The sequence below is a fragment of the Odocoileus virginianus genome, unplaced genomic scaffold (genome assembly GCF_023699985.2).
Source record: "Odocoileus virginianus isolate 20LAN1187 ecotype Illinois unplaced genomic scaffold, Ovbor_1.2 Unplaced_Scaffold_14, whole genome shotgun sequence".
In the NCBI taxonomy this organism is placed as follows: domain Eukaryota; kingdom Metazoa; phylum Chordata; class Mammalia; order Artiodactyla; family Cervidae; genus Odocoileus; species Odocoileus virginianus.
Window position 1 is genome coordinate 739546 of NW_027224276.1, and position 11865 is coordinate 751410.

Genomic DNA, 11865 nt, shown 5'->3' on the forward strand with positions numbered 1-11865 from the left:
TAGAAATTTCATTACACTATTATCAACACAGTTACATTAACTGATAATTTCATATGTAATTTAACACATTGCAATGTTGATAAATTACATTTAAAGTTGCTCAACAAAGAGTTATAAAGTTAAATGCTAATGGATTTTTTCCTTTTTAAAATTGAGATATAATTGCCATATAACATTATGTTGGCTTCAGGTATACAACATAATGGTTCAATATTTTTATATATTATGAAATTATTACCACAATAAGTCTAGTTAAAATTGATCAGCACACACTGTTAAATATTTTTTCCTCTTGTGATTAGGACTTTTAAGATCTACTCTCAGCCTTAGACATAAACTTATCAGACTCCAACATTTCTTTAAAAAGGCACAGGAAGAGGGGCCCACAAAAGGAACTGAGAAGTAGTGGCCTAGGATTAAAGAGTAGAACCAGCAGAGTGTGGCTTCACAGAAGCCAAGTGCAAATCATCTTCCAAATAGAAGGAGTGATCAACATTCCAAATACTACACAAAACAAAGCCTGAAAACCTACCACTAGATTTAGCAATAAGACCACTGATAGTCTTGCAGAGAACATGGAGTGGTAGAGGTGGATGACAAATTACAATGGGCTAAGAAGCAAGGACTAGAAGACAAAATGTAATGGGTTAAGATGTGATCAGAGAAAAAAAGATAAAAATGAAAATAATGAACAGGAGTGCAAACCACCTTCCAAGCTGTTTGCCCATGATAGAGAGTAGAGGTATAGGGCAGAAGCTAAAGAATGATGATGAGTGGTTGAGTGAATGTTTTTGTTTTTAAGCATCTTTATTGAGGTACAATTGCAGAGCATAAAATCATCTGCCTTGAATTCACAATTTCATGAATTTTAGCTTGCTAATGGAGTTGTACAAATGTCACTATAGTCCACTTTTAAAATACTTCCATCACCCCCCAAAGATCCCTTGGGTCCATTTACTCTCAAGTTACAGAAAAACACAATTTTCTCTCCCTCTAGATTTGCCTTTTGGGGGGAGTAGTTTTGTGTAAATGGCACCATACAATATGTGTTCTTTTGCATTTCTCTGAACATAATATTTTTGAGATTTTTTTTCATGGTGTAGTGTAGCATGTATCAGTACTTTGTTGCTTTTTATTATTGAATTGCATTTCATTAAATTTATATCCCATATTTTATTTAAATGCATTCTCTGGTTGAATGACATTTGAGTTGATTCCAACTTTGGTATTCTGAATAATGTTGCTGTGAGCATCCAAGTACAAGTCTTTGTGTGGATACGTTTTCATTTCTCTTGGGTAGATACCTAAGAGTAGAATTGCTGGGCAACATGGTGAGAAGCAGAGAGGTTTTTTTTTTTCAAGTTCAAAAGACTCGATTATGTTTAAAGGCCAAGTCAAAGAAAGGGAAAGACTGAAGACATATGAGGGATCAAGTTTCCTGAGGAGGAAGAAGGGAATGGGGCACAGAACTCCAGTGGAAAGACTAGTTAACAAGAAAAAGGGCACCTCTTCTACTGTGACAGTAGAGAAAGAGCAAGAACTGGTCAGGTGGGGGTGCTCACGAGTTTGCAGGTAGCTTGTGGCAAAGAGTTGAGAACATTGCTGTTTGAGGGTTTCTATTCTCAGTGCAGTAGGAGGTGAAGTGATGGGGAAAGGGAGGGAAAAAATGCAGAAGGGCCAATAAAATGGGGATTTGTCAAAGCTGCCCATCCAGCAGAGAAACCAGATTGCCACACAGCATAGAGAGGGTGGGGTCCATGACATTTTAGTGGCTCCTATCTGAGCAATTATGGGCCTAGGATTGACATAAAGTGAATAATTATATTCATTCAGGGTTGGGGCTGTGATAGAAGGATGACAAGGCATATGACTGAGGATATTACCAGCTAGAGAAGAGCAGATTGAGCAGATTTCCACTTTTCAGGGGTGAAGAAAGCTTCAATTAAGTCAAGGAGGTGAAAGATAAGTCAGTAATAGTATCAAGGGACAACAGGATTAATCCATAGTGGCAAGTGTTAGCTGACAATGGGAGCAGTAGCATCATTCTATCAGACCATTCCTGCAGCAAAATCTTTACTGTGTCATGTCATGACACTCTTGGTTCCTGGTCTTGCCTGGTTCCCCAGGCCTCTCATGGAAGCTATGGATTGATTACCTAATGCTCATTTCTGGTACTCATTGTGGTAGGGTGGCTTATTCTTTGATAATAAATAAACCCCAATCTCAATGACTTAATACACACAAGTTTATTTTTCACACGTGCAAAATCTTTTTAAAGTCCAGTGGCTTTGTAAGACAGCTTCTTTCCAAGAGTTAACTCAGGGATACAGGCTGACATCTTGTGGTTGTGTCCTCTAGCCCCTGGTTGCCATAGCAGAAGAAGAGAGAGCACGAAGATTGAGCACCACTTCTTCAATGCACAGCCCACTGGCCAGAACTAGGCCCATGGCCCCACATAACAAGAACTGGAAATATAGGTGAGCTCACAAATACTCAGTAAACAGTAAATGACTCTGCCACATCTAACGATTTAATTTCTGCTACAGTTAACCAGAGTCAATCCTAATGTTTCTATTCAAGAACCCTGACTAGTAAAAGATATGCGGGTTAGAATATTTTAAAATATACATCTTTAGTAATTAGCCTCCAACTAATAAAAATAAATGAAAAAAAATAAATAAAATATACATCTTTAATTTTCTCCTGATTACAGTGACATTCATGTTATAAAAATTTGAATACTACATAAGCATTTAATATAAAAGTCCCTCATAATCACAAACCCCTAAATAACTATTATGATAGTTTTATAAAATCTCCAAATAACTATTATGAATAGTTTGATATACATTGTTCTTCTGTATAGGCTTCCAAGGTGGCACTAGTGGTAAAAATTCTACCTGCCAGTGCAGGAGACTCAAGAGATGTGGGTTCAATCTCTGGGTCGGGAAGATCTCCTGGAGGAGGAAATGGCAACCCACTCCAGTATCCTTGCCTGGAAAATTCCATGGACAGAAGAACCTGGTGGGCTACAGTCCATGGGGTTTCAAAGAGTCAGAAATGGCAAAACCACTACAATATTGTAAAGTAATTAGACTCCAATTAAAATAAATAAATTTATATTAAAAAAAAGAAATGACCAAGTGACTAACGTATACAGGATTATTACTACAGTCAATTTACTTATCTATGTTTATGTTATTCATTGAAAAAAAGTTAGGTCTAGTACAGTATGTATAGTATGTTGCCATTTGTGCAATGAAGGAGGTAACTGGGATAAATACTCATATTTACATAAAGGAACACTGAATGAACAAGAAATTAAAAAAGTTATTTATAGGGCTTAAGTTGGAATGAGTGGATGGTGTCAGGGTGTGGGTGATAACTTCTTAGTGTACATCTTTATATATTTTTATATAAACTTATACAAATATTTATAGACATTTTATATATTTATACTGAACTATAATGTATTAGTTTTCTATTGCTGCTATAATAAATTACTATCAAATAATCACACAAATGATTGTCTTATAGTTCTGGAAGACAGAAGTCTGAAATGGATGTTAAGGGGGCTAAAATCAAAGGCTGTAGTCCTCTGGAGTCTTTAGAGGTAAATGCATTCCTTACCTTGTGGTCTCTTCCTCCCTCATCTCAGTGAGCAGTATAGCATCTTCAAAGTTCTTTTCTCTCTGACCTCTGCTTCCATTATTTCCTTCTCTGCCCCTGATTCTGTTGTCACACTGCCATCTTTGTCTTCTTTGATCCTCTTCATTTTCTCCCATAAGGACCTTTGTAATTACATTGACCCCACATAGACAACTGAGGATAATTTCCTCATCTCAACACCATTTTCTTTCTTTTTTAAAAAATTTATTTATTTTAATTGGAGGTTAATTACTTTATGATATTGTAGTGGTTTTTGCCATACATTGACATGAATCAGCCAAGGGTGTACATGTGTTCCCATCCTGAACCCCCCCTCCCACCTCCCTCCCCATCCCATCCCTCAGGGTCATCCCAGTGCACCAGCCCCGAGCACCCTGTCTCATGCATCGAACCTGGACTGGCAATCTATTTCACATATGATAATATACATGTTTCAATGCTATTCTCTCAAATCATCCCACCCTCGCCTTCTCCCACAGAGTCCAAAAGTCTGTTCTTTACATCTGTGTCTCTTTTGCTGTCTCACATATAGGGTCATCATTACCATCTTTCTAAATTCCATATATATGCATTAATATACTGTATTGGTGTTTTTCTTTCTGACTTACTTCACTCTGTATAATAGGCTCCAGTTTCATCCACCTCATTAGAACTGATTCAAATGCATTCTTTTTAATGGCTGAGTAATATTCCATTGTGTGTATGTACCACAGCTTTCTTATCCATTCATCTGCCAATGGACATCTAGGTTGCTTCCATGTCTTGGCTATTATAAACAGTGCTGCGATGAACATTGGGGTACATGTGTCTCTTTCAATTCTGGTTTCCTTGGTGTGTATGCCCAGCAGTGGGATTGCTGGGCCGTATGGCAGTTCTATTTCCAGTTTTTTAAGGAATCTCCACACTGTTCTCCATAATGGCTGTACTAGTTTGCATTCCCACCAACAATGTAAGAGGGTTCCCTTTTCTCCACACCCCCTCCAGCATTTATTGTTTGTAGACTTTTTGAGAGCTGCGATTCTGACTGGCGTGAAATGGTACCTCAATGTGGTTTTGATTTGCGTTTCTCTGATAATGAGTTTTGTTGAGCATCTTTTCATGTGTTTGTTAGCCATCTGTATGTCTTCTTTGGAGAAATGTCTGTTTAGTTCTTTGGCCCATTTTTTGATTGGATCGTTTATTTTTCTGGAATTGAGCTGCATGAGCTGCTTGTATATTTTTGAGATTAATTCTTTGTCAGTTGCTTCATTTGCTGTTATTTTCTCCCACTCTGAAGGCTGTCTTTTCACCTTGCTTATAGTTTCCTTCATTGTGCAAATTAGGTCCCATTTGTTTATTTTTGCTTTTATTTCCATTACTCTGGGAGGTGGGTCATAGAGGATCCTGCTGTGATTTATGTCAGAGAGTGTTTTGCCTATGTTGTCCTCTAGGAGTTTTATAATTTCTGGTCAGACGTTTAGATCTTTAATCCATTTTGAGTTTCTTTTTGTGTATGGTGTTAGAAAGTGTTCTAGTTTCATTCTTTTACAAGTGGTTGACCAGTTTTCCCAGAACCACTTGTTAAAGAGATTTTCTTTTCTCCATTGTATATTCTTGCCTCCTTTGTCAAAGATAAGGTGTCCATAGGTGCGTGCATTATCTCTGGGCTTTCCGTTTTGTTCCGTTGATCTATATTTCTGTCCTTGTGCCAGTACCATACTGTCTTGATGACTGTAGCTTTGTAGTATAGCCTGAAGTCAGGCAGGTTGATTCCTCCAGTTCCATTCTTCTTTCTCAAGATTGCTTTGGCTATTCGAGGTTTTTTGTATTTCCATACAAATTGTGAAATTATTTGTTCTAGTTCTGTGAAAAATACCGTTGGTAGCTTGATAGGGATTGCATTGAATCTATAGATTGCTTTGGGTAGTATACTCATTTTCACTATATTGATTCTTCCAATCCATGAACATGGTATATTTCTCCATCTATTTGTGTCCTCTTTGATTTCTTTCATCAGTGTTTTATAGTTTTCTCTATATAGGTTTTCTGTTTCTTTAGGTAGATATATTCCTAAGTATTTTACTCTTTTTGTTGCAATGGTGAATGGAATTGTTTCCTTAATTTCTCTTTCTGTTTTCTCATTGCTAGTGTATAGGAATGCAAGGGATTTCTGTGTGTTGATTTTATATCCTGCAACTTTACTATATTCATTGATTAGCGCTAGTGATTTCTGGTGGAGTCTTTAGGGTTTTCTATGTAGAGGATCCTGTCATCTGCAAACAGTGAGAGTTTTGCTTCTTCTTTTCCAATCTGGATGCCTTTTATTTCTTTTTCTTCTCTGATTGCTGTGGCCAAAACTTTCAAACCTATGTTGAGTAGTAGCGGTGAGAGTGGGCACCATTGTCTTGTTCCTGACCTTAGTGGAAATGCTTTCAACTTTTCACCATTGAGGATGATGTTAGCTGTGTGTTTGTCATATATAGCTTTTATTATGTTGATGTATGTTCCTTTTAATCCTGCTTTCTGGAGGGTTTTCATCATAAATGGATGTTGAATTTTGTCAAAGGCTTTCTCTGCATCCATTGAGATAATCATACAATTTTTATCTTTCAATTTGTTAATGCAGTGTATCACATTGATTGATTTGCAGATATTGAAAAATTCTTTCATCCCTGGGATAAAGCCCACTTGGTCATGATGTATGATCTTTTTAACATGTTGCTGGATTCTGTTTGCTAGAATTTTGTTAAGGATTTTTGCATCTATGTTCATCAGTGATATTGGCCTGTAGTTTTCCTTTTTTGTGGCATCTTTGTCTGGTTTTGGTATTAGAGTGATGGTGGCCTCATAGAATGAGTTTGGCAGTTTACCTTCCTCTGCAATTTTCTGGAAGAGTTTGAGTAGGATAGGTGTTAGCTCTTCTTTAAATTTTTGGTAGAATTCAGCTGTGAAGCCATCTGGTCCTGGACTTTTGCTTGTTGGAAGATTTTTTTATTATATATATATTTTTCATTTATTTTTATTAGTTGGAGGCTAATTACTTTACAACATTGTAGTGGTTTTTGCAATACATTGACACTAATCAGCATTGGAATTACATGTGTTCCCCATCCTGAACTCCCCTCCCACCTCCCTCCTCATCCCATCCCTCTAGGTCATCCCAGTGCACCAACCCTGAGCACTTGTCTCATGCATCCAACCTGGACTGGAAGATTTTTTTTATTATAGTTTTGATTTCCGTGCTTGTGATGGGTCTGTTAAGATTTTCTATTTCTGCCGGGTTCAGTTCTGGAAAGTTATACTTTTCTTTGTCCGTTTCTTCCAAGCTATCCGTTTTATTGGCATATAGTTGCTGATAGTAGTCTCTTATGATCCTTTGTATTTATGTGTTGTCTGTTGTGATTTCTCCATTTTCATTTCTAATTTTGTTGATTTGATTCTTCTTCCTTTTTTTCTTGATGAGTCTGGCTAATGGTTTGTCTATTTTATTTATCTTCTCAAAGAAATCAGCTTTTAGTTTTGTTGATTTTTGCTATAGTCTCCTTTGTTTTTTTCATTTATTTCTGCCCTAATTTTTATGATTTCTTTCCTTCTACTAACCCTTTATTTCTCCTTTTTCTAGTTGCTTTAGGTGTAAGGTTAGGTTATTTATATGATTTTTCTCTTGTTTCTGGAGGTAAGCTTATATTGCTATGACCCTTCCCCTTAACACTTCTTTTACTGAATCCCATAGGTTTTGTTTTTTTGTGTTTTCATTTTCATTCGTTTCTATGTGTATTTCGATTTCTTTTTTAAATGCTTCTGTGATTTTCTGGTTATTCAGAAGCATGTTGTTTAGCCTCCATATGTTTGTGTTTTTAATAGTTTTTTTTTCCCTGTAGTTGACATCTAATCTTACTGCATTGTGATCAGAAAAGATGCTTGGAATGATTTCAATTTTTTTTTAATTTACCAAGGCTAGATTTATGGCCCAGGATGTGATCTATCCTGGAGAATGTTCCATGTGCACTTGAGAAAAAGGTGAAATTCATTTTTTGGGGGTGAAATGTCCTATAGATATCAATTAGGTCTAACTGGTCCATTGTATCATTTAAAGTTTGTGTTTCCTTGCTAATTTTCTGTTTAGTTGATCTATCCATAGGTGTGAGTGGGGTATTAAAGTCTCCCACTACTATTATGCTATTGTTAATTTCTCCTTTCATACTTGTTAGCATTTGCCTTACATATTGCAGTGCTCCTATGTTGGATGCATATATATTCATAATTATTATATCTTCTTCTTGGATTGATCCTTTGATCATTATGTAGTGTCCTTCTTTGTCTCTTTTCATGGCCTTTATTTCAAAGTCTATTTTATCTGATATGAGTATTGCTACTCCTGCTTTCTTTTGGTCTCCATTTGCATGAAATATCTTTTTCCAGCCCTTCACTTTCAGTCTGTATGTGTCCCTTGTTTTGAGGTGGGTCTCTTGTAGACAGCATATATAGGGGTCTTGTTTTTGTATCCATTCAGCCAGTCTTTGTCTTTTGGTTGGGGCATTCAATCCATTTACATTTAAGGTAATTATTGATAAGTATGATCCCGTTGCCATTTACTTTGTTGTTTTGGGTTCGAGTTTATAAACCTTTTCTGTGTTTCCTGTCTAGAGAAGATCCTTTAGCATTTGTTGAAGAGCTGGTTTGGTGGTGCTGAATTCTCTCAGCTTTAGCTTGCCTCTAAAGCTTTTGATTTCTCCTTCATATTTGTTTTTTTTTTTTTATGTACGGAGTTTTCCATTTTTAATATTTGGTTAAACAAAATACATCTTTTGTAAACAAACCCAGCACAAGGCCAACAAAAAGGAAAAGCAAGAGAAAAACAAAAAGCCTAGGGTTGCCCCTGACTGGGTGTCAGGGTCAGGCCTGCCCACTTCCTTAGGAAGTGGGGCTTTCTGCCCTCGGGCATCAGCATAGGTCCCTGTTCCTAAGCACCAGAATTGGATGTGAACAGAGGAACCAGCCCTGAAATGGTTAAGCGTCTTTGCATATCCCATTGGCTTATGGACTCCAAGTGCGTGAGGACTCCTTTGAAGTGCTGTCTGCACAGGCCCAAGCAGACTGGTGGCGAGGAGTTTTCTCCTCCTCCCAGGAAATGGCTTACATCACTGACAGTGCCAATGGACCCAAGGTCCTGCTTGTGACAGTCAGCAAGGTTGGCTGTAACTTCTGGCTGGTGGTGGTTGGAATGTCATTGTGCAGGGGTGACGAGCTCCCTGTGGTGCCAAGCAGGTCTGGTATAGAAAATGGTGCAGAAGAGACTGTGGCCACTTGCTGAGAGGGTGAAACGCAGTAGCTGCTTGGTGGCCTCTGTTACTTAGCGTTAAAAAAATGGCCTTGTGGGATTGAAGATACATGTGCAGAAAAAGTGCTGGTGTAAACATGCACTCCAGTCACAGTGGGGAGAAAGCCTCAGCTTCATCCCGTTAAGCTTGCTCAGGCTGGACATGCAAGCCCCAGGCTGGCTCTGTGTTGGAGAGGAGCCTGGCCAGTGGGGCAGCTCTCAGACCTGCCAAGACCATTGATCTGTGAAGGGCTGGACAGGCCACCCCTGCCTGCCCCCCTGCCTTGAGACAACCATGGCCCCTTTGGTGACAGGCGGTGTAGTCTAACACTTATTTCTCCTCCTCTTGTCTTCCAAAGTTACCAGGAGAAAAGTGGCCTACAGCTATTTAAAGAGGTAGGGGTGGGTCAGTTCTCAGTTATCGGTAAAAGAAACTCCAGAGATGACAAACCCAGGTCCTAAGCAGGATGCACGTTATCTACCCAACGTGAGGGCTCTGCTTCTGGTCACCAGAGTGACTCCAAGCCTAGGGCTTCTAATTCGAGCTGCTCCAAATCTCTGAGGGCTTAGCTTCACAATACTTCCCTTGCCCAACGCTGTCTCAAACTAGTAGAATTTGATGGTGAAGGCAGTCTTATTTTTTTCTGATTTTACCGGGGTGGGTCAGCTGGGAAAACTGCCCTTTGGCCTGTCTTGTGTCCCCAAACCTCCTAAACCAGTGCAGTGAAGTGGCAGGGACAATGCTGGAGTGAGGCAGACAGGCTGTCCGTGCCTGTCCCTAGCCTGGGTTTGGCCACATCCTCAAGTATCTAGCTCACCCTGTCATGTTAGAATACTGCAGGATTCAACCACCCGGCATGGAATATTAGAGAACTTTTCATTATAAAACTTTAAGGATGGCCATAAACCACTCTTAAAAATGGCGTCAGGGTGGCATAGAGGGCTGGAGACAGCACGCTGTGCCGCTGCTGCAGTTCTGGAGATGGTTTCCTGAGAGGCCTTTCTGCTCTGAGGCCTTCCAACCAGTCCCATGGGCTTTGGACTGCGTGTTCACACTGGTTGCCAGGAAAGGGGAAGGGGAGGCAGCATCTCCAGGTGAGTCAGTCAGAGCAGCAGTGAACTCCAGCATAGCCTCTGTCAAGTCCTCATAGAAATGGGGAAAGGAAGCTAAGACCCACCTTTCTTTCTCTTTTACATAAAACCAAGGTCTCCACAGCTCGCCCTAAGCACACAGAGCTCCTACTTTCCTTTTCCAGGAGCGAGTAACGCTGGTTGGTTCGTGCAACAGTCCACATGTCTGTCCTATTGCACTGTCAAATTGGAGGGGAAAAAAGACCCGATGAGATGTTTGGGGAAGTGGCAAGGGCAGACCCATGGTAGAGGCCACAGCACATCACGGAGGATTTCAGGGGGCTGAGGTGAGGGGAGGCTGGGCCGGACTCATCACACATCAGCCCTCCAACTCTGATGGGCCTCCACCTCTTCTGGTACCACCAGCAGGAGTTCACAGTTCTTTCCTCGCAAATGATGTTTTAGAAATTTCCTGAGCTCGCTCTCGCCTCCAATCCATTCGGGCATCTTCAGTTTGGAGTCGAGGTTGTAGTAGGCACCTCCCACCTCTCGAACACAGATCCAGTGCTGCCTTTTGAGCGGCAGCTTCAGGGGACCCCAGCACAGGCTGGAGGGCAGGTTCATGATGAAGCCCATAACGTTTGTGAGAGCAATGGCGCCGACATCCCTGCGCTTGTCCCACCAAACAGCTTCATAGCCTTTGGTCTGAAGTGCTGCCATAATGACGTTCACATCGTAGTTCCCATTTCCCAGCATGCTCTTCTTGTGGGGGGTCACCATGGTGTTTGGAGATAACCTCTGGAAAATCTCTTGCAGCGTTTCCCGGGTGAAGGCATTGCTGTCCTGGAAGACGTTATTGAGGGCGTGCAGAGCACAGAGCTCCCTGCGCTGTTTCTCATGGTAGATTTGTGGGGGTGCTGCCTGGGGCAGCTCCAATGATTCAGATTTGACCTTGTCTCCTTTCCATGGCACGCAACTCATGTTTTTCCTTTTAGGTTCCAGAGAGGGCTAAAAACACCCCACCCTTCCCTCCTGAGGAGGAATGTAAGCTTCTCAGCCTTTTGAGAATTCCTGAGGTCCACCTTACTTTCTGGTGTCCATGATTTATGCTTTGTCACGGGAAGAAGAAAAGGTTGGACTCAAAAGGAAAAATAATCCCCCTCTTCTCAACAGAAAGATAACTTTTGGATTAGTGTATTTCGCCGCCACTGTCAAAGTGCAGAAGTTTTAAAAAACCATGTAAAATCAAAGACCTTGTTTTCCTTCTTCCACCCCCTCCAAAAAAACCCAACGATTTTCTTGCCGTATTTTCTCTCTGCAAATGCCAACCAGGCCTCAAGGCAAGAGGACCGAATGGAATCGGTCACATCGCTCCTTTTCTTCCATTTCTTTGGAACCACGAAGCCACTGGCTCGGGAGACAAGGCCTAAGCGGCGGATAAAACACAAATTTCGAGCAGCTAACGAGGGCCGACCGGCGTGGGTTCGCGGGCCCTGCTGCGGCCTCGGGGGAGGCTCTCCATCCTCTCGGGTGCGGCGGGACCTCGAGGGGCCGAGGCGGACGCAGCTCCTTCGGAAAGCGCGAACTCTCACCCTCTCGACGCGGCCCTACGGAGGAGACAACTCCTGTCAGCTCCGGCGGTCGTGCGGGCCACGGCGGAGGACCGGGCTGCCCCGGGAAGCGGCGCGGCGGCCTCGGCCCCGGCCCCGGCCCCAGCTCCAGCCCCGGCCCTAGGGAAGGTCCTTCGCGGCGACGCGCCTCTCCTTCATATTTGAATGAGATCCTTGCTGTGTACAGTAATCTGGGCTGTAGGTTTTTTTGTTTCA

At 41.2% G+C, this 11865-nt stretch overlaps 1 protein-coding gene across 1 annotated transcript; it reads right to left on the minus strand.

Moving 5' to 3' along the window:
• Positions 1 to 8390: 8390 nt before the first annotated feature.
• Positions 8391 to 11631, minus strand: LOC110127437 (josephin-1). The gene has a single exon (XM_070462835.1). The coding sequence runs from the start codon at positions 11018 to 11020 to the stop codon at positions 10412 to 10414; it is 609 nt and encodes a 202-aa protein (XP_070318936.1). The 5' UTR covers positions 11021 to 11631; the 3' UTR covers positions 8391 to 10411.
• Positions 11632 to 11865: the final 234 nt, after the last annotated feature.